Source organism: Cebus imitator, unplaced genomic scaffold, assembly GCF_001604975.1.
Source record: "Cebus imitator isolate Cc_AM_T3 unplaced genomic scaffold, Cebus_imitator-1.0 Scaffold61, whole genome shotgun sequence".
Lineage (NCBI taxonomy): Eukaryota > Metazoa > Chordata > Mammalia > Primates > Cebidae > Cebus > Cebus imitator.
In genome coordinates, this window is record NW_016107376.1 from 7,840,945 (window position 1) to 7,859,541 (window position 18,597).

The 18,597-nt window shown below is 38.2% G+C and overlaps 1 protein-coding gene across 1 annotated transcript in view; it reads left to right on the forward strand.

Moving 5' to 3' along the window:
* UPF2 (UPF2 regulator of nonsense mediated mRNA decay) overlaps positions 1 to 18,597 on the forward strand; it is a 126,327-nt gene that overhangs the window by 27,585 nt on the left and 80,145 nt on the right. The window contains exons 5-8 of the mRNA XM_037739049.1: positions 7,139 to 7,336; positions 10,147 to 10,296; positions 11,820 to 11,923; positions 13,507 to 13,592. Coding sequence (XP_037594977.1) covers positions 7,139 to 7,336; positions 10,147 to 10,296; positions 11,820 to 11,923; positions 13,507 to 13,592 — 538 coding nt within the window. The remainder of the gene's footprint in view (positions 1 to 7,138; positions 7,337 to 10,146; positions 10,297 to 11,819; positions 11,924 to 13,506; positions 13,593 to 18,597) is intronic.

Here is an 18,597-nt window from a genome sequence, read left to right on the forward strand (position 1 = left end):
TTTTTTTTTTTCCCCTTTGTCGCCAGGCTGGAGTGCAGTGGCATGATCTTGGCTCACTGCAGGCTCCACCTCTCAGGTTCAAGCGATTCTCCTGCCTCAGCCTTCCGAGTAGCTGGGGCTACAGGTGTGCACTGCCACCCAGCCAATTTTTATATTTTTAGTAGAGACGAGGTTTCACCATGTTGGCCAGGATGACCTCGATCTCTTGACCTCATGATCCACCTGCTTTGGCCTCCCATAGTGCTGGGATTATAGGCATGAGCCACCATGCCCAGCCCTATCATTGTTTTAAAAGATCTTTTTGGCCAGGCATGGTGGCTCATGCCTGTAATCCCAGTGCTTGGGGAAGCCAAAGCAGAACGATTGCTTGAGGTGAGTTTGAGACTAGCCTCGGCAATATAGCAAGACCCTGTCTATGAAAAATTTAAAAACATAAAAACAAATTAGCCAGGCATGTGGCACAAGCCTGTAGTCCTAGCTACTTGGGAGGCTGAGATGGGAAGATTGCCTGAGCCTAGATGTTCAAGGTTACAGTTAGATAATGATCACATCAGGTGCTCCAGCCTGGGTAACAGAGTGAGACTCTGTCTTTTTAGAAAAATTTTTTTTCCATTAGACGTAGAAATTAAGGGCAATAATTTTTTTTCTTTCAGTACTTTAAAGACGTTACTCCTCTGTCTTCTAGCTTGCACTATTCCACCAAGAATGCTCCTATCTCTTCTTACCTTTGTTCTTATTTATATAATCTATATATTTTTTCTCTCATTGCTTTAAAATTTTTCATTATCACTGATTTCAAGCAGTTTAGTTATGGTGTAGCTTGGTATGGTTTTCTTTGTTTCCTGTACTTGTGGTTCCTTGAACTTCTTGGGTCTGTGGGTGTGTAGTTATCAAATTAGGAAAATCTTGACCTTTCTTTTTCTTTTTTTTGAGACGGAGTTTCGCTCTTGTTACCCAGGCTGGAGTGCAATGGCGCCATCTCGGCTCACCGCAACCTCCGCCTCCTGGGTTCAGGCAATTCTCCTGCCTCAGCCTCCTGAGTAGCTGGGATTACAGGCACGCACTACCACGCCCAGCTAATGTTTTGTATTTTTAGTAGAGACGGGGTTTCACCATGTTGACCAGGATGGTCTCGGTCTCTTGACCTTGTGATCCACCCGCCTCGGCCTTCCAAAGTGCTGGGATTACAGGTGTGAGCCACCGCGCCTGGCCCTGACCTTTATTTTTCAATTATGTTTTCTCTTTTTTCTGTCTCCTCTCCTATAGGGACTCAATTACAATTATTTTAGGTTATTCAGTGTTGTCCCACAGCTCACTGATGCCCTATCCTTTTTGTTCTTCATTATTTTTTTTTCCTTTCCTTGTGGATAATTTCTCTTGTTAGGTCTTCAAGTTCACTAATATTTTCTTCTACAGTGTCTAATAACTGTTAATTTCATTTAGAGATACCGTTTTTATCTCTCTATCTGGACATACTTTCTTTGTATCTGACATGTTCAATCTGTCTTCTAGCTTGTTGAACGTATGAAATACAGTTAAAATAACTGTTTCAATGTCCTTGTCTACCAATTTTGTCATTTGTCATTTCTGAGTTGGTTTCACTTGATAGCAGTTGACTGACCTCCTTTGCATGTCTGATAATTTTTCTACTTCTTTGCCTGCCTGCTCATGTTTTATTGGATGTGTCCTAGATATTTTTGTATTATAAATATCATTAAGCTTTGTCTTGGGATGCAGTTAAGTTACTTGGAAATAGTTTCATCTTTCAAAGGATGCTTTGTTAGGAGGTATGAGAGCAGCCTTTAATCTAGGGCTAATTTTTCCTAATACTGAGGCAGTACCCTTCTGGACTGTATCTGATAAAGTAGAGTCATAGAAGATTCTTCAGTCTCGTGGGTATACAGACTATTCCTGGTCCCATGAACTTCTCTGTGAGTCTCAGTCCCTTTCAGTAGTTATTTTTCCAGTCTTACCTAGTTTCCTCACACATAGGGGCTGATCAGTGTTCAGGTGAACATTTTGTTTCCTTATACATAGGAGATGATCAGTACTCAGCTGAATGTTCAAGGAAAGTCTGCAAATCTTTTGAAGTCTATCTTTGTGCTGGTTTCTCCTCTCTGGTACTCTGTCCCGGGAACTCTAGCTGCCTTGGGTAGAGTTTTATCAGACTCTCAGCTCTCATCTTCAACTCAGGGAGATGCTTGGTCCTGCCTGGCTTCTCTCTTACTTGGCCACAGCCTGGAAAATCTCTTTACACAGTAAGCTAGGGCAATTGTAGAGCTCCGTTTTTTTTGTCTGCTCTCAATCAGGGATTATTTTCCTATACCGCCTAATGTCCAGCGTTTGAAAACTATTGTTTCAATATTGTTTGCTTGAATCTTTAGTTATTTTGGGTCACTGATACAATACTTCAGGAGGAGGTTTACGTTGTTTAGTGATCAGAATATCCTTTATTCAGTTACTCATATGTCTTAGATTTTTTTCATATTAATGCATTAGTGCCATCTAATTCTTTTCAGTTACTATATAGTAACATCCTGTTGTATGATTGTGCTATAATTTACTTGTCCTTTGTTGATTAACACTTAGTATTTCTGGTTTTTGGCTATTATTGTCAGTGCTGTAATAAAATCTCTGAACCTGTTTCTTTCTGTATACATGCTAGTATTTACAGGATACATTCCTAGAAATAGAATTCTTGGGTTAAGAGAATATATGCATCTTAAATTTCAACATATAATGCCGTATTTTCTATTAAATAAACCTATACCAACCCAAGTGCCCATCAATGATAGACACTAGATAGAGAAAATGTAGTACATATATACCATGGAATACTATGCAGCCATCAAAAAAGAATCAGTTCATGTCCTTTGCAGGGAAATGGATGAAGCTAGAAGCCATCATCCTCAGCAAACTAACACAGGAAAAAAAACAAACAGTGCATGTTCTCACTTGTAACTGGGAATTGAGCAGTGAGAACACATGGACACAGGGAGGGGAACAACACACAATGGGGCCTGTTGTGGGGTAGGGGGCAAGGAGAGGGAGAGCATTAGGACAAATACCTAATGCATGTGGGATTTAAAACCTAGATGAAGTGTTGGTAAGTACAGCAAACCACCACCGTTACCTATGTAACAAACCTGCCCATTCTGCACGTGTCTTGGAACTTAAAATAATAAAAAAAAGAAATGTACGCACCACTAAATATATGAGAATGACTATTTCTTTACACTCTTACCATATTGCAATTTTTAATTTTTAAATTTGAAGTCAGGTTTTAGCATCTTTACGTTTATTGGCTGTTTCATAAATGTATTATTTTCCCTGTGAGATTCCTATTTGAACCTTTTATACTCCCCACTCTCTGCCCTTTATCCTCTAGTATCTGTAAAAAAAAAAAAAAAAAAAAATTGATTTATAAAAGTACTTTGGGAGGCCGAGGTAGGTGGATCACTTGAAGTCAGAAGTTCTAGACCAGCCTGGCCAACATGGTGAAACCTCATCTCTACTAAAATTACAAAAATTAGCCAGGCGTTGTGGAGTGTGCCTATAATCCCTGCTACTGGGGAGGCTGAAGTAAGAGAAATTGCTTGAACCCAGGGGGCGGAGGTTGCAGTGAGCTGAGATTGCACTCTCCCCAGGTGACAGAGTGAGATTCCATCTATTAAAAAAAGCACTTTGTATATTAAGGAAATTATACTTTTAATATGCATTGCCATATGCCTCCTCTCTTTTTCTCTTGTTCAGTGCCTCTAATTTTCCTATTTTTATTGCTTTTGACTTGGTAGTGTTTTTGCCTCTCAGAAATTGAATTTCTTTTTTATGATTTATGTTATTTTTTAGATACACAAAATATTTATACATATTATAGTTTAAAAAGTGAAAGTTGGCCAGGTACAGTGGCTCATGCCTGTAATCCCAGCACTTTGGGAGGCCGAGGCTGGCGGATCACGAGGTCAGGAGACCGAGATCATCCTGGCCAACATGGTGAAACCCCGTCTCTACTAAAATACAAAAAATTAGCCGGCGTGGTAGTACATGTAGTCCCAGCTACTTGGGAGGCTAAGGCAGGGGAATGACTTGAATCGGGGAGGTGGAGATTGCAGTGAGCTGAGATCATACCACTGCACTCCAGCCTTGTGATAGAGTGAGACTAACTTAGGTAAGATATTATTTTGCATGATTTCCTTTATTGTTTCAATATTGTATTTTTGAGCACTTTCTGAGTCAGTTCATGTAGATACATCTCATTCCTTTTAACACCTGGGTAGTCTTAGTGTTAGTCTTAGTCTTTTCAGGCTGCTTTAACAAAATACCCTAGACTGGGCAATTTATTTATTTTATTTTTTTTTAGAGATGGGGTTTCACCATGTTGGCCAGGCTGGTCTTGAACTCCTGACCTTAGGTGATCCGCCCACCTTGGTCTCCCAAAGTGCTGGGAATACAGGTGTGAGCCACCACCCCCTGCTCACTGGGCAATTTATGAACAACAGAAATGTATTGCTCACAGCCTGGAGTCTGGGAAGTCTAAGATCAAGGTGCCAGCCAAGTTGGTATCTGGTGAGGACTCTCTGCTTCATAGATGGGTGGGTGAGTGGGGCTCAGAGTTCTAATCCTGTAATCACTTGGTCTTTCTGGTGACTAACTTCATCCTGAGACTATATAGAGACTCCACCCTCAGTCACCTCAGTAGCATCAGCTGATGTGTGATCAAAAAGGGGTTTATTCGGAATAACAAAAAACATTCCTGTCAGGAAATTCCAAGGGTTTTAGGAGGTCTGCCAGGAACCAAGAACTAACACCAAATATATTTCTTATTATACCATGCTTTATATATTATAGATGTGTTCTTTAAAGTAAATATTGTCAATATTGTCTTCTGGTTTTTTGCTTTTGTTTATACTTTTCATTAAACAGTAGTTGTACATATGTCAGTGTTTTTCTTTTTTGTGTATGGCTTTAGTGTCCTAATAAGTCTGTTTAAATATATCTTCTGTAAGGAAAGAAAGGAGTTTCAAGGAGCCAGTGTTGTTTTGTTTTTGATGTTATTTTCCTAAATGACATTTAAAGAATAATCTAACTTTTCTTAGGGTTAATTTTAATCTACATAATTATTCTATTTATAATTCTTGTTTGGAGAGAAGTATGTGAGAATAGATAAGTTCATGAATGGGCTCATGATTATGAAGTAAGAAATTAATTCTTTTCAGTGTTCTGGGTTTGTGATCTATAGTTGTAAGTACTGCATGTGTGTAAATATGTGCATAGGTTCCACTCTCTAATAAGAAATCTATACATTTTATCTTTCTTCCCTTCTTTTCCAGTTATTTATCAATTGACTGACATTTATGGCGTACAAGAAAATAAAGGCTGAGGGTGGTTACGCATGCCTGTAATACCAGCACTTTGAGAGGCTGAGGCCGGTGGATCCCTTGAACTTAAGAGTTTGAGACCGGCCTGGGCAACATGATGAAACCCCATCTCTACTAAAAATAGAAAAAAGTAGCTGGGTTTGGTGATGCGTGCCTGTAGTTTCAGCTACTCAAGAGGCTGAGGCAGGAGGATTGTGTGAGCCCAGGATTTCGAGGCTACAGTAAGCCATGATCATGTCACTGCACTTCAGCCTGGGCAACAGAGTGAAACCCTGTCTTAATTTAAAAAATAAATAAATAAAGGCCAGGCATGATGGCTCATGCCTGACATCCTAGCACTTTGGGAAGCCAAGGCGGGTGGATTACCTGAGGTCAGGAGTTTGAGATCAGCCTGTCCAACATGGCAAAACTCCATCTCTACTAAAAATACAAAAATTTAGCCCAGTGTGATGGCGGGCACCTCTATTCCCAGCTACTTGGGAGGCTGAGGCAGGAGAATTGTTTGAACTTGGGAGGCGGAGGTTGCAGTGAGCTGACATTGTGCCATTGCACTCCAGCCCTGGTGACAGAGCAAGACTCTGTCTCAAAAGAAAAAAGAAAATTTCAGGAGTGTCTAAATTTATAATAGCAAGGGGGAAGTTAAGCCTTGGAGACAGAATTATATAGTGTGTATATTCCTTTCCCAAAAAAGACCACCTCTACTAATCAGATAGTTATAACTGCATTAAGCCTTATGTGGAAAGATGTTGAAATTAAACTTTGTCTATATAAACAATCTCAAACTTCTACACTTTGGAACACTGACTTCTGTTCTTTGGAATCTGTGCTTCCTGGGAGGCTGTCCTCAAACTTTGCAATTGAATAAACTCTCCTTAAAACTAGATTCTGACCCTTTTGATTATTGTAGGTTGAAAATACCATGTAGGTTGGCAATATACCATGTGCCAAGGATTATGCCAAAGGAGGGATGCTTCTTAATTAAAGGTTTATGGTTTGTTTTTGGAGATATAAATGGTATATAAGTGTGATGTAAATAGTATATTGGATTATGAGTTACCAAAAAAAAAAAAATGCTTCTTAAGGGAGGTCGGACTTTAAACTGGATATCTTAGGAGTGGCCAGGCTTATATATTTTATTTTTTGATTTTAAGTTTCACGAAAATAGACCTAATTTATCAAATGGCTACTTAATCTCATATTAATTGCTTAAAACAAATTTAAGAGAAAAAAATCTTTACGCTGTTTTCTAGTCTGTTTTGTTATAGAGCTTTACTTAAAAAACAATTTTTTTTTTTTTTTTTTTTTTTTGAGACGGAGTCTCTGTTGCCCAGGCCGAAGTGCAGTGGCATGATCTTGGCTCATTGCAACCTCTGCCTCCCGGGTTTAAGCAACTCTCTGCCTCAGCCGCCTGAATAAATGGGATTATAGGTGCATGCTACCAAGCTTGGCTAATTTTTTTGTATTTTTAGTAGAGATGGGGCTTCACTGTCTTGGCCAGGCTGGTGTTGTACTCCTGACCTCGTGATCCATCTGCCTCGGCCTCCCAAAGTGCTGGGATCTCAGATGTGAGCCACCTCGCATGGCCCGTGATTTTTGACTTGGCGTTCAAAATGGCCACCTGTGTTTTTTGACTGAAGAAGTTCCTGTCAGTTGAAACATTCAAGATTCAATAGCTATAAAACTGAAAACAGAAAGTCACTCATGTTTAGCATGCTATAACTCCAAGTGATGTTAATTATTTGTGACTTATTTTATTGTAGAACATGGGCCTGGAATTGATATATTCACACCTGGTAAACCTGGAGAATATGACTTGGAAGGTGGTATCTGGGAAGATGAAGACGCTCGGAATTTTTATGAGAACCTCATTGATTTGAAGGCTTTTGTCCCAGCCATCTTGTTTAAAGACAATGAAAAAAGTTGTCAGAATAAAGAGTCCAACAAAGATGATACCAAAGGTAAATTCTAGAGAAAAAATATTTACATTAAATGCTACAAGAATTAGCTTCAAAATAGTATTTTTTTAAAAAAGTTGTAATTACTAGTTTTGTAATATGAACATTGAGGTCATTAGATTAAATAAGTGACAGCATTATATGGAATGGAGCATTAAAGGATGACAACTCACATACTTTTAACATACTGATACATTTAAGTTAATGTGAATTAATTTGAAGTGTTTGTTTATAATGTCTTGTAGTAAATTCCTGTGAGGTCTTGGTCAGACAGGTGCATTTCCTGTGTTTTGGTATTCTTATTTTCCTAATGACATTTAACGAATAATCTGATGTTTCTTAGGATTAATTTTAATCTATGTAATTATTCTATTTATAATTCTCATTTGGAGAGAAGTACTGTATGTGAGAATAGATAAGGTATTTCCCCCAGGTACATTGTTAGGGCAGTTGTTAGCTCTGTGGTGCTCGTTACCTGTTCTGCCATTTCTAGCCAAGATAGAACCAACTCTTGTGAAGAAGAGTTACTTTAGAGAAGTCAGAGCTTTTAGGTCGTTAATAGAGTGGAATTTTCTGAATGCCAGTTATATCATGTTTCTCAGGTTTGTCTTGTATTTGCCGATGGTATTCTAATCTAACTCCCATTTTCTCTTACCTGGGTTACTATAATACGTCCTACCTGGTTGCCCTGTCTTTGCTCTTGTTTTCTTGTCTGCTTCGTTTTTTTTGTTTTGTTTTGTTTGAAATGGAGTTTTGCTTTTGTTGCCTGGGCTGAAGTGCAGTGGCGTGATCTCAGTTCACTGCAGCCTCTACGTCCCACATTTAAGTGATTCTCCTGCCTCACCCTCCCAAGTAGCTGGAATTACAGGAGAGCGCTACCACGCCTGGCTAATTTTGCATTTTTAGTAGAGACGAAGTTGGTCAGGCTGGTCTTGATCTCCTGACTTCAGGAGATCCACCTACCTCTGCCTCCCATTGTGCTGGGATTACAGGGGTGAGCCACCAAGCCTGGCCTGCGCTTTCTTACATAAATTTTACTCTCCTAACTACCTAATGTCCTTTAATAACTTTACACGTACTTGGAATATCATTTAAAATTGTTAACATCATCTCTCGGGCCCTGCATGGTTTCTTTCAAGTTTACCGTTCCAACTCTCTTACCTTTAATTTACCTTTCTTCTCAGTCTCTGAAATGAGCCCATCTTCTTGCTTTCTTGCATTGTTCTGTTTTCTGCTTGGAACCCTCTCCCACCATACCCTATTTGACTACTTTATGCATATTAGTTTAATTTCCTCAGATAAATTATATGTTTTTTGAGAGCAAGGGTTGCATTTCAAGCTTTTTTCGTAATGTTTGACAGCTTAGCATCATTCTGAACATGTAGTAGCTGATCAGTAGATGTTTTAGTAGCCAGACATCAGGGGACATTGGAGAGTGAATGCATACTCCATCTGGGCAGGAGTTTTTCTCTGTTGTACTCAACAGGTGTATTTGTGGTGCTTAGAACAATACCTAGCACATAGTAGGAATTGAATAAAGGTAGGATGAAAAAATGAATGAATGAGAAGGTAGTGGTGGTTTTTCATCTAGAGGTAGCAAAACCAATTCTTACTAGTTAGAATTTTCATCCTCCAAAATAAGATACGGCATCAAGCATCAGCAAGGCATTTCTGTATTCAATGCAGAAATTAGGAGATTAGAGACTATAAGAGATGAAGCTGAGAAATAGCATACTTTCAGTTTAAATATACATTCTTGAACTCAGGTTTTATTGGTTTTTGTTTTTTATTTACCAAATATTTTCAAACACGAAAGAAGGCTGGTATAGTGAACTTGCATTCACCTATCAGTCAACTTCATTTATTAACATTTTGTCAGTCTTATTCAACTAAGGTTTGGTTTCTCTTTCTTTTTTTATTCTTCCTATTTTGCTGTTTACCAATTCCTGGCCATTTTCCTTTGTTGTGTTTCATTTTTTGGTTTTTTCTAACCCTTCACTGTGAAATGATAAGGATATTTTTCAAATTGATCTTTCTACATCTACCCTTTTCTGACTTTGTAATTGATTTTATATATTGCTGCTACGTTAATTTTCACCTGAGATCACTTTTAAAATGTTATCTCTTGCATAAAGGGGAAATTCTCAACTCCTTATCTGGGAGTTTGAGAACCTTCTTAATTTGAGTACAGTTTAATCAGCTTTGTATCCCCTCATCTTTAGCATAGATAGATCCTCACCCCATGTAAATCCTCATCCATGCATAGATCTCTCCATCCAGTCATCCATACATCTCTTCAGTGAACAAATGTTATATGTAATCGAAGAAGGTATAGCCTTTGTTCTTAATGAGCATTTTTTTTTTTGAGATGGAGTTTCACTCTTTTTGCTCAGGCTAGAGTGCAATGGTGCCCTCCCAGCTCACTGCAACCTCCGCCTCCTAGTTCAAGTGATTATCCTGCTTCAGCCTCCCAAGTAGCTGGGATTACAGGCATGTGCCACCATACCCGGTTAATTTTTGTGTTTTTAGTAGAGACGGGGTTTCACCATGTTGATCAGACTGGTCTCAAACTCCTGACCTCAGGTGATCCGCTCTCATTGGCCTCCCAAAGTGCAGAGATTACAGAAATGTGCCACCACGCCCAGCTGAGCATAATGTATTTTATAAAATCTAAATATATTAACTTCATTTGCCAGGTACACATGCAGGTTCTAAAAGAAGTGCTGCAGATTTTGTGAGTCTTTATCTACTTTTTTGCAGCAGAATTTTAATATGACTTTGAATTTAGATATACTTGTTTGGTTTTCAAACAGAGGCAAAAGAATCTAAGGATAATAAGGAGGTATCAAGTCCTGATGATTTGGAACTTGAGTTGGAGAATCTAGAAATTAATGATGACACCTTAGAGTTAGAGGGCGGAGATGAAGCTGAAGATCTTACAAAGAAACTTCTTGATGAGCAAGGTAAAGAACTGTTTTACTGACATTCCTTTTTGATTGCTTTTCACACACACAGAGCTCTTGCCTATGAATGTAGATCTTTTCTCCTTAATTCTGTATTTTGTAATTCCTTGTTTTTCTGTTGTTTTCAGTCTATCACTGTTTTTGGAATTTGATTTATAACAGTACACTACATACCCCAGTATTATGTGTCTGTGAACTTTAGTGATCATCTTAATTTAAAAAATATTAGTTCTGAATATCTTAAATTATATTTTTCTTGTTGTCCCTTCTATGATGAAAAAAAGATACTTATACTTTTCTGAGACTTGCTAGCATTCTCCTGATTGATTTAATTCCATGACATTATCTTTACAAATAAATGTATTTGAAAGTTATTCTGAAATGATTAATAGGTGGGAATATAATTAGTTTGCCAGTTCATCTGTTAATTTTATCTGTCTTTATAATCGAGTTGTATTTTGTATTTAGTAATACAAATATTATATTTATTCCCTAAATACTTCCTATCGAGTTTTGAGTTGATTAGCTAGGATTCTGTTATTTCTTTTTTTTTTTTTTTTGAGACAGGACCTCACTCTTGCCCAGGCTGGAGTGCGGTGGCATGATCATAATTCACTATAGCCTCAGACTCCCAAGCTCAAGTCATCCTCCTACCTCACCCTTCCAAGTAGCTGGGACTATAGACATGCACCACCACACCCAGCTAATTTTATTTTATTATTTTATTTTACATTTTGTAAAGACTGGATCTTGCTGTGTTGCCCAGGCTGGTCTTGCACTCCTGGCCTCAAGTAATCCTCCCGCCTCAGCCTCCGAGAGCTCTGGCATTATAGGAATGAGCCACCATGCCTGGCCAAGATTCTTTATTAGAAGGACAGCTTCTGTCAATACTGCTTTTTTCTCTGTTGGCTTTATCTTATTGCAGACTCTTTCTCTATGTAATCCAGGGAGGACAGGTATGGCTGGAGGCTACCCCAGGCTTTATACCCAATAGTGACATCAGAGGAAAAAGAATTTTTCTCCCACAGTCTGTATATAAATATCACAGAAGGACTCTGGCAAGTCTTGTGTTCTGTTCACCCATGTGGCCAAGAGAAATGGTTGTGTTTTGTACTTTGATTGGCAGTAGCCACCCCACTTAGAATCACATGGAATAGGGGGGCTTAGTTCTTCAAAGGCAAGAATTGGGAGTGCTGTTAATTGAAGAACATTGGGGAAGGGAGGCCAGGCAGATACAAATAACATTTACTTTAACACTGCATGCTTTTTCTGACCAAGTTTTTTTGTCTAATGCAAAAAGTTTGACTTTTTATATTGATACCTGAAAGACTGTAGTGACTCGATGTGATGATTCTAGAGTTACCTAAACATTCTAGGATAATATCCTAAGAAATGACTAATGTTTTCCTGGGCACAAAAATGGGTCTAGATTATCTGTTTTTGAAATAATTCATCATTGGTTGTTTTTATTCTGTGCTCTCTGGTTATTTTTTTAACCTATTTACAAACTAATTTTACATTAGAGCAAGAAGATGAGGAAGCCAGCACTGGATCTCATCTCAAGCTCATAGTAGATGCTTTCCTGCAGCAGTTACCCAACTGTGTCAACCGCGATCTGATAGACAAGGTATTGATGTCTCCGTGTAACTTTACTCAAGCACATAGACCTTGTAGGAGTCCTCTGATAAGGAATGGCTATGGTTTTCTGACTATTTGAGCTCTAACCATTTCTTTAAATGAAGTCTTAGTAAATCAACAGAAGCAGACACAATTGGATATAATTCATAGACCCTGTGTTTGGCTAGAGAATTGGCTCTAGCATCCTGTCCTTTTTATACCTGGATCCCGTGGTTTGTAAAATATTGTTTTAGATAAAAGGTGCTAAATTTATGGTCTCTGGATTCCTAGTGGCTTTTGAGGCACTTCCTGGGGTTCTGTGAAGTCAAATTTCTTTTGAAGATAATACTAAAATTTTTTTTTTCTTTTTTAATGTTTTGACATTTGCAAAAGTGATGGTGGGTAGAGCTGCTGGCATTTTAGCGTGATTCAAGGTAGTGGTACCAAATTATACTAGTACTATTATATTTTTCACTGCCATGCATTTGCAATTAAAAAAAATCAGTGCCACTGTCACTTAAGAGTCTCCTTGGTGAGTCCATAAAAATGAGTGGTGTTTTTTTGAGATGGAGTCTCACTCAGGCTGGAGTGCAGTGGTGTGACCTTGGCTCACTGCAGCCTGTGCCTCCTGGGTTCAAGCAGTTCTCCTGCCTCAGCCTCCTGAATAGCTGGAACTACAGGCATGCACCACCACACCTGGCTAATTTTTGTATTTTTAGTAGAGACGAGGTTTCCCTGTGTTGGCCAGGCTGGTCTCGAACTCCTGACCTCAGGTGATCCACCTGCCTCGGTCTCCCAGAGTGCTAGGATTATAGGTGAGCCACCGTGCCCAGCCAAGGAGTGATTTTTATTACGTTTCAAGTGGAAGACCACTTGAGTCTGGGAGATCAAGGCTGCAGTGAGCCATGATTGCTCCACTGCACCCCAGCCTGGGTGACAGAGTGAGACCTTGTCTCAGAAAAACGTCTGTCCAGGTGGTAATGGTCATCTAGATAAATTCCTCATTTTATGAAATTTTAGACAGGGGATTGAAGACAGTTGAGTTTCTTTTGGAAGAATTCTCCTCTGTCAGTTAAGACATCTTGGAGAAAGAGCACCCTTTCGTACACTTGAGAAGAGAAACAAAGGATAGTCAGAGATCTTGACTGAGGCTGCTTATCAGGCTTTCTAGTTGTCTTAGTTTAAATGAAATACTCAGCATGCTAAAGAGCCATATATGGGCTATTATTTTCTAAACCCTAACATTACCAAATGTTACTGTGGGCACAAAACTTTTTTAGTGAATCTGGGGCACACTTCTTATTCTTCTTACATCTTCTTGAGTATGATTTGTGCCTGCCTCTTTCTCTTTCCTCAGTCACCTTTACTGCTTTTTGGTTATCCTTATTCTCATTAGTAATTTTCTTGGCTCTTGGTAACTAGTCTTACTACTTTTGAGTTTTATCAAAAAACTTTTCTGATACTAACAATACTAGTTTCTTAAAACCATTTTGAAATGTTTAAGAACAAATAAAGTTATTGTACTAGGCAGGATTTCTGTTTTCAGTAACTAAATAGAGGTTTTTAAAGAAAAAGTTTACTTTTTCCTAATAGGCAGCAATGGATTTTTGCATGAACATGAACACAAAAGCCAACAGGAAGAAGTTGGTACGGGCACTCTTCATAGTTCCTAGACAAAGGTAAGTGTTAGAAAAGAAGTTTATTAGTGTTTTTATGCTGTAGTGATGGTTGTAAGATCAAACTTCTTATTTCTTTAAAAATTTTGCTTGTCTTTTGATTTTATTCACTCTAGTTTATTAGCATTATTAGCATATTTCTTAGAACTTGTTTCCCATTAATTTTTGTTCATTGCTTGTTAGCTCTAATGGGAATATTTCTTCTGATATCTAATTATTTTAAAAGAAAATATTTAAGAGTAGCGTAACAAGAAGAATTGCTAGAAGCAGTTGGTTTGCATTTTTGCCTCTGAGGAAAAAGTAATAAATGGAACATAAAATTTTAGGAGAGTTTTTATTTTGTACAAAGATCAGACTAATGTATATTTTGTCCTCGGATTTCTGTTTAAATGAAAAATTTCAAGTTATTTAGGTAATTATGATAGTTTAGAGGTGTGATAGCCTGCCTAGAGACTCATTGGATAAAACTGGAAGTCACAGTAATGATTATGTTGCCAGTAATTCAAGACACATATTCAGTGGCATAATGCTTTTAGGGAATTCTGATACATTATATTCACAAACTAAAACTTCTACTTGACCTGAACATTTCAGGACCACCCATAGACTGTTGAACTTAGAATCCTGGAGATCTATTTCTGTTTATTCAATAATGAATAATTAAATAATTTTGTTAACTATTAAGATGATTACATATGACATAGCTAAGACAGATACTTTCCCCAAAAGATAAGGATTCTAAGAGATTTCATTGAAGGTTTCTTCAGCAAAATTTTAATGTGGTCCATTCACTGATGGAAACCCATGATCTCTTAAGGCCCATATGGTAAGATTTCTCAGTGAAACCAAATCACTACTGGTCTTTTTTCTTTCATATTAGTTTTTTAATCTCTTGTTAGCATTATTAATTCATTTTAGTGGTGAAAGGGAGAAGTAATGTGTTAATGTAGTGAGTAGATAGTTAAGAATTATGTATTTGAGGAAGTCATATGGATGAATATTTTTATAACATAAAATTACATATTTCAGGCCAGGCATGGTGGCTCACACCTGTAATCCCAGGACTTTGGGAGGCCAAGGTGGGTGGATCATTTGTGATGAGGCATTCGGGACCAGCCTGGCCAACATAATGAAACCCTGTCTCTACTAAAAATACAAAAATTAGCAGAGTGTGGTGGTGTGTGCCTGTAATCTCAGCTATTTGGGTGCCAAGGCAGGAGAATCGTTTGAACCTGGGAGGTGGAGGTGGTATTGATCCAAGATTGACCTCAGGTAATCCACCCACCTCGGCCTCTCAAAGTGCTGGGTTTACAGGCATGAGCCACTGCACTCTAGCCTGGGCAATGGAGTGAGACTTCGTCTCAAAAAAAACACAAAAAACATATATATATGTGTGTGTGTGTACTATATATATATGTATGTGTATATGTATATATACTTCATTTAATAGAATTTAAGGTGCTGACAGTTTTGACGTATACTATTACGTACAACTAGAAAATAAATATTCTCCATTAATTTTAAGGCTTTGATTTTAAGACACAGTCCATTTTCATGTATATGAAAATGGGAGGAAGGCTGGATACAGTGTCTCATGCCTGTAATCCCAGCACTTTGAGAGGCCAAGGCGGGTGGATCATCTGAGGTCAGGAGTTTGAGACCAGCCTGGCCAACATGGTGAAACCCTGTCTCTACTAAAAAGACAAAAACTTACCTGGCATGGTGGTGGGTTCCTATAATCCCAGCTGCTTGGGAGGCTGAGGCAGGAGAATTGCTTGAACCCAGCAGGCAGAGGTTGCAGTGAGCAGAGATCGTACCATTGCACTCCAGCCTGGGCCACAAGAGGGAAAAAAAAAAGAGGGGGGATGTATACCTGGAATAGATGAAAATTCAAATTTTTTTCCTTTCGGTATCTTGGACTAATTTTTTTCAAGTGAGTCTTTTCTTTACCTTGTACAATGAAATGTTTTCTTAATTTTTTTTTTCAGTTGGCTATTTGAATGAAGAAAAGTATAGCAACAATTATCTGAACTTATTTTTGTTGCAACATTTATTACATAGAATAAAGCTAGCAAAAATAAAAGGCTTGGTTACCAAAAGAAACCATGCGGTTTAGTAATTTGCTTATAAAACAGCATCTTCTCTCTGAAGACCCATTCTTGCCCCTGACAAGACAGAAAGTCCTCAGAAAGCATGTACTATTATTTAGTCTTATTCCAGTAGTATTCTTTATGATGGAATTTATCTGCTTAGCTCAGGAGATAACAAAGCTGCAAATCAGTAACTGTTAGAAATGCAAACTTGAGGCTGGGTGCGGTGGCTCACGCCAGTAATCCCAGCACTGGGGAGGCTGAGGCAGGAGGTGCATCACTTGAGGTCAGAAATTTGAGACCAGCCTGAATAACATGATGAAATGTCATCTCTACTAAAAATACAAAAAATTAGCTGGTCGTGATGACGCATGCCCGTAATTCCAGCTTCTCATGAGGCTGTGGCAGGAGAATCGCTTGAACCAATGAGGCAGAGGTTGCAGTGAGCCAAGATCACATTATTGCACTCCAGGCTGGATGACAGAGCGAGATTCCATCTCAAAAAAAAAAAAAAATTAGTATGAACTAACAGTTTATCACAAGTATTAAAAAATGATGCAGGTATTCTGGAGCCATGAGAAATAGCTCTCAGTCTTACAAATTTTAAGCATATAATTAATTATATTATAATCAGCCTGGTAATCAGGAAAGATTAAGTTATTCTAAAATTTATTCATTCATTAAATAATTCGATAAGGGTCTGCTGTGTACTTAGTGAAAAAGTTCCCATATTCATGCATCTTAGTTCCCATATTCACACAGCTTGATTTGGAGAGGAAGACAGAGTAGTTGTAAGTGCCTTTGTCGAGAAGAAGCACAGTGTGCATGAAGCATAGTGTCAGGTGGAACTGATTGAGTCTGAGGAGTCAGAGAAGACTGCCTGGAGCAAGGGTCATTTAATCTGAGTCCTGAGAAGAATTTACTAGATACAGGATGGGCGGGAAATGGGAATGTAAGATAGCATTGTTGACAGAGGCAGCAGTATGTGGAAATAGACAAAGACAGGAAAGGTCATGGCGTCAAACTCTTGGTAAAACTTCTTAAATTTCTTGACATTGTCCACTAGACTGTAAGCTGCAGGAAGGGAGGCCATGTTTACTTCTTTATACCCAGCACATAATACAATGCCTATCATGTAAAAGTTGATAAAATTAAGTAACAGGATAGGTAAGGTCCTTTCTTAGCCAGCTGGTTTTCAACTTCTTCAGTCTTAATTCTAGCCATTCTTCCTCCTGCAGAATCTTGATCTGTAATGATTTCTCGAATACCATTTGCTCTCTCTACTTCCATGCCTTTGTCGCTGCTTTCTGCTCTATCTGGGATGTCCTTTATTTTCCCACTGGAAATCTTTGACTCACCCTTTAAGTCTTTCACAAGAGCTATCTTCTATGAACAGCGCCTTCTTCTTTTCCCTTATGTAGATAGAGATGTTCTTTATAGCACTTTCAATGTGTGTCCTTATGAAGAATTAGACGCATTATATTCCAGTTGTTGATTTGCTTCCTGTCTCTCTGCCAGACTTGAAACTATCAACTCTTTAGGAATGAAGACTCGATTTTTTCGTTTTGTACATCTCCAACACCAAGTATAATGTTTGGCTTATACTCCAAGCTTAAAATATTTGATGAATTAATCTTGGTCGTATGCAATTTTATATAATAAATAATGCAGCCCTATAGCTCAAAGTCCAGAAGTATAAAACGTTATATGATGAAAAGTGTTCTTCCTGTCCTTGCCTTATCTCCTCAATTTCCGCTCCTCCCAGTAGGAAATCAGTATCTTGCTTATATATTCTCCCAAAGATTCTTTTGGGTATGCAAGAAAATACAATTATAGATTCTTATTTCCTGTTTTTAACACAATAGGCAGCTTATACATATCTTTTCATCTCAGGACATAAGGATTTCCCTTGTTCACTATTTTAAAGCTGCAGTGTTTCTTTTGATGAATGTACTATATTTAACAGTTTCAGACTTTCCAGTCTTTTGCTGTTACAAACAGTGCCATATTTGAATTTGTACTTCCTCTTTCTCCTTGTGGTTATGTTCGCTAGTGGTTTACCTATTTAGTTTTTTCCTACCAAAAACCCAGCTTTTAGATTTATTGTTTATTCTGTTTAATGATTTTCTTACTGTTATTTTTGGCTTTGTTCTTTATTAATTCCTTCTTTTGGGTTTTTTCTGTTTCTTTTGTTTCTTTTCTGGTACTTCATATATGTGTTGTCCATTGGGCATGGTTTAAGCCATGTCTCTTGGTTTCTTTTTTAGAGGGTCTCACTCTGTTGCCCAGGCTGTAGTGCGCTGGTGAGATCATGGCTCACTGCAGCCTTAACCTCTGGGCTCAAACAATCCTCTCATGTCAGCCTCCCAAGTAGCTGGGACCACAGGCATGCACCTCCGTGTCTGGCTAATTTTTACATTAAATTAAAAAAATTTTTTTTTTCGGTAGAGTCAGGGTCTTGTTATGTTGACCATGCTAGTTGTGAATTCCTGGACTCAACCAGATCCTCCTGCTTTGGCCTCCCAAAGTGTTGGAATTCCAGGCATGAGCCACTGTGCCTGGCCATCTGTTAGTTCTGACATGTGTTAATTTTAGTTTTATTTCCTTTGTGACCCAAGGAGTTGCTAGAGTTTCAAAATTTCCAGGTAGAGGGGCTTTTTTTTGTTTGTTTTGTGGATTTGTCAATAATTCATATTTTTATTGCATTTTGATTAGATTATACTATTTTTATTTTTCAGAATTTTTGAAGTTTACTTTGTCTCTGATTATATAGTCAGTTTTTGTGAACATTCTGAGGGCATTATAAAAAAGCATTTTTTTTTTGTTTGTTTGTTTGTTTGTTTTTTTTTGAGACGGAGTTTTGCTCTCGTTGCCCAGGCTGGAGTGCAGTGGCGTGTTCTCGGCTCACCGCAACCTCC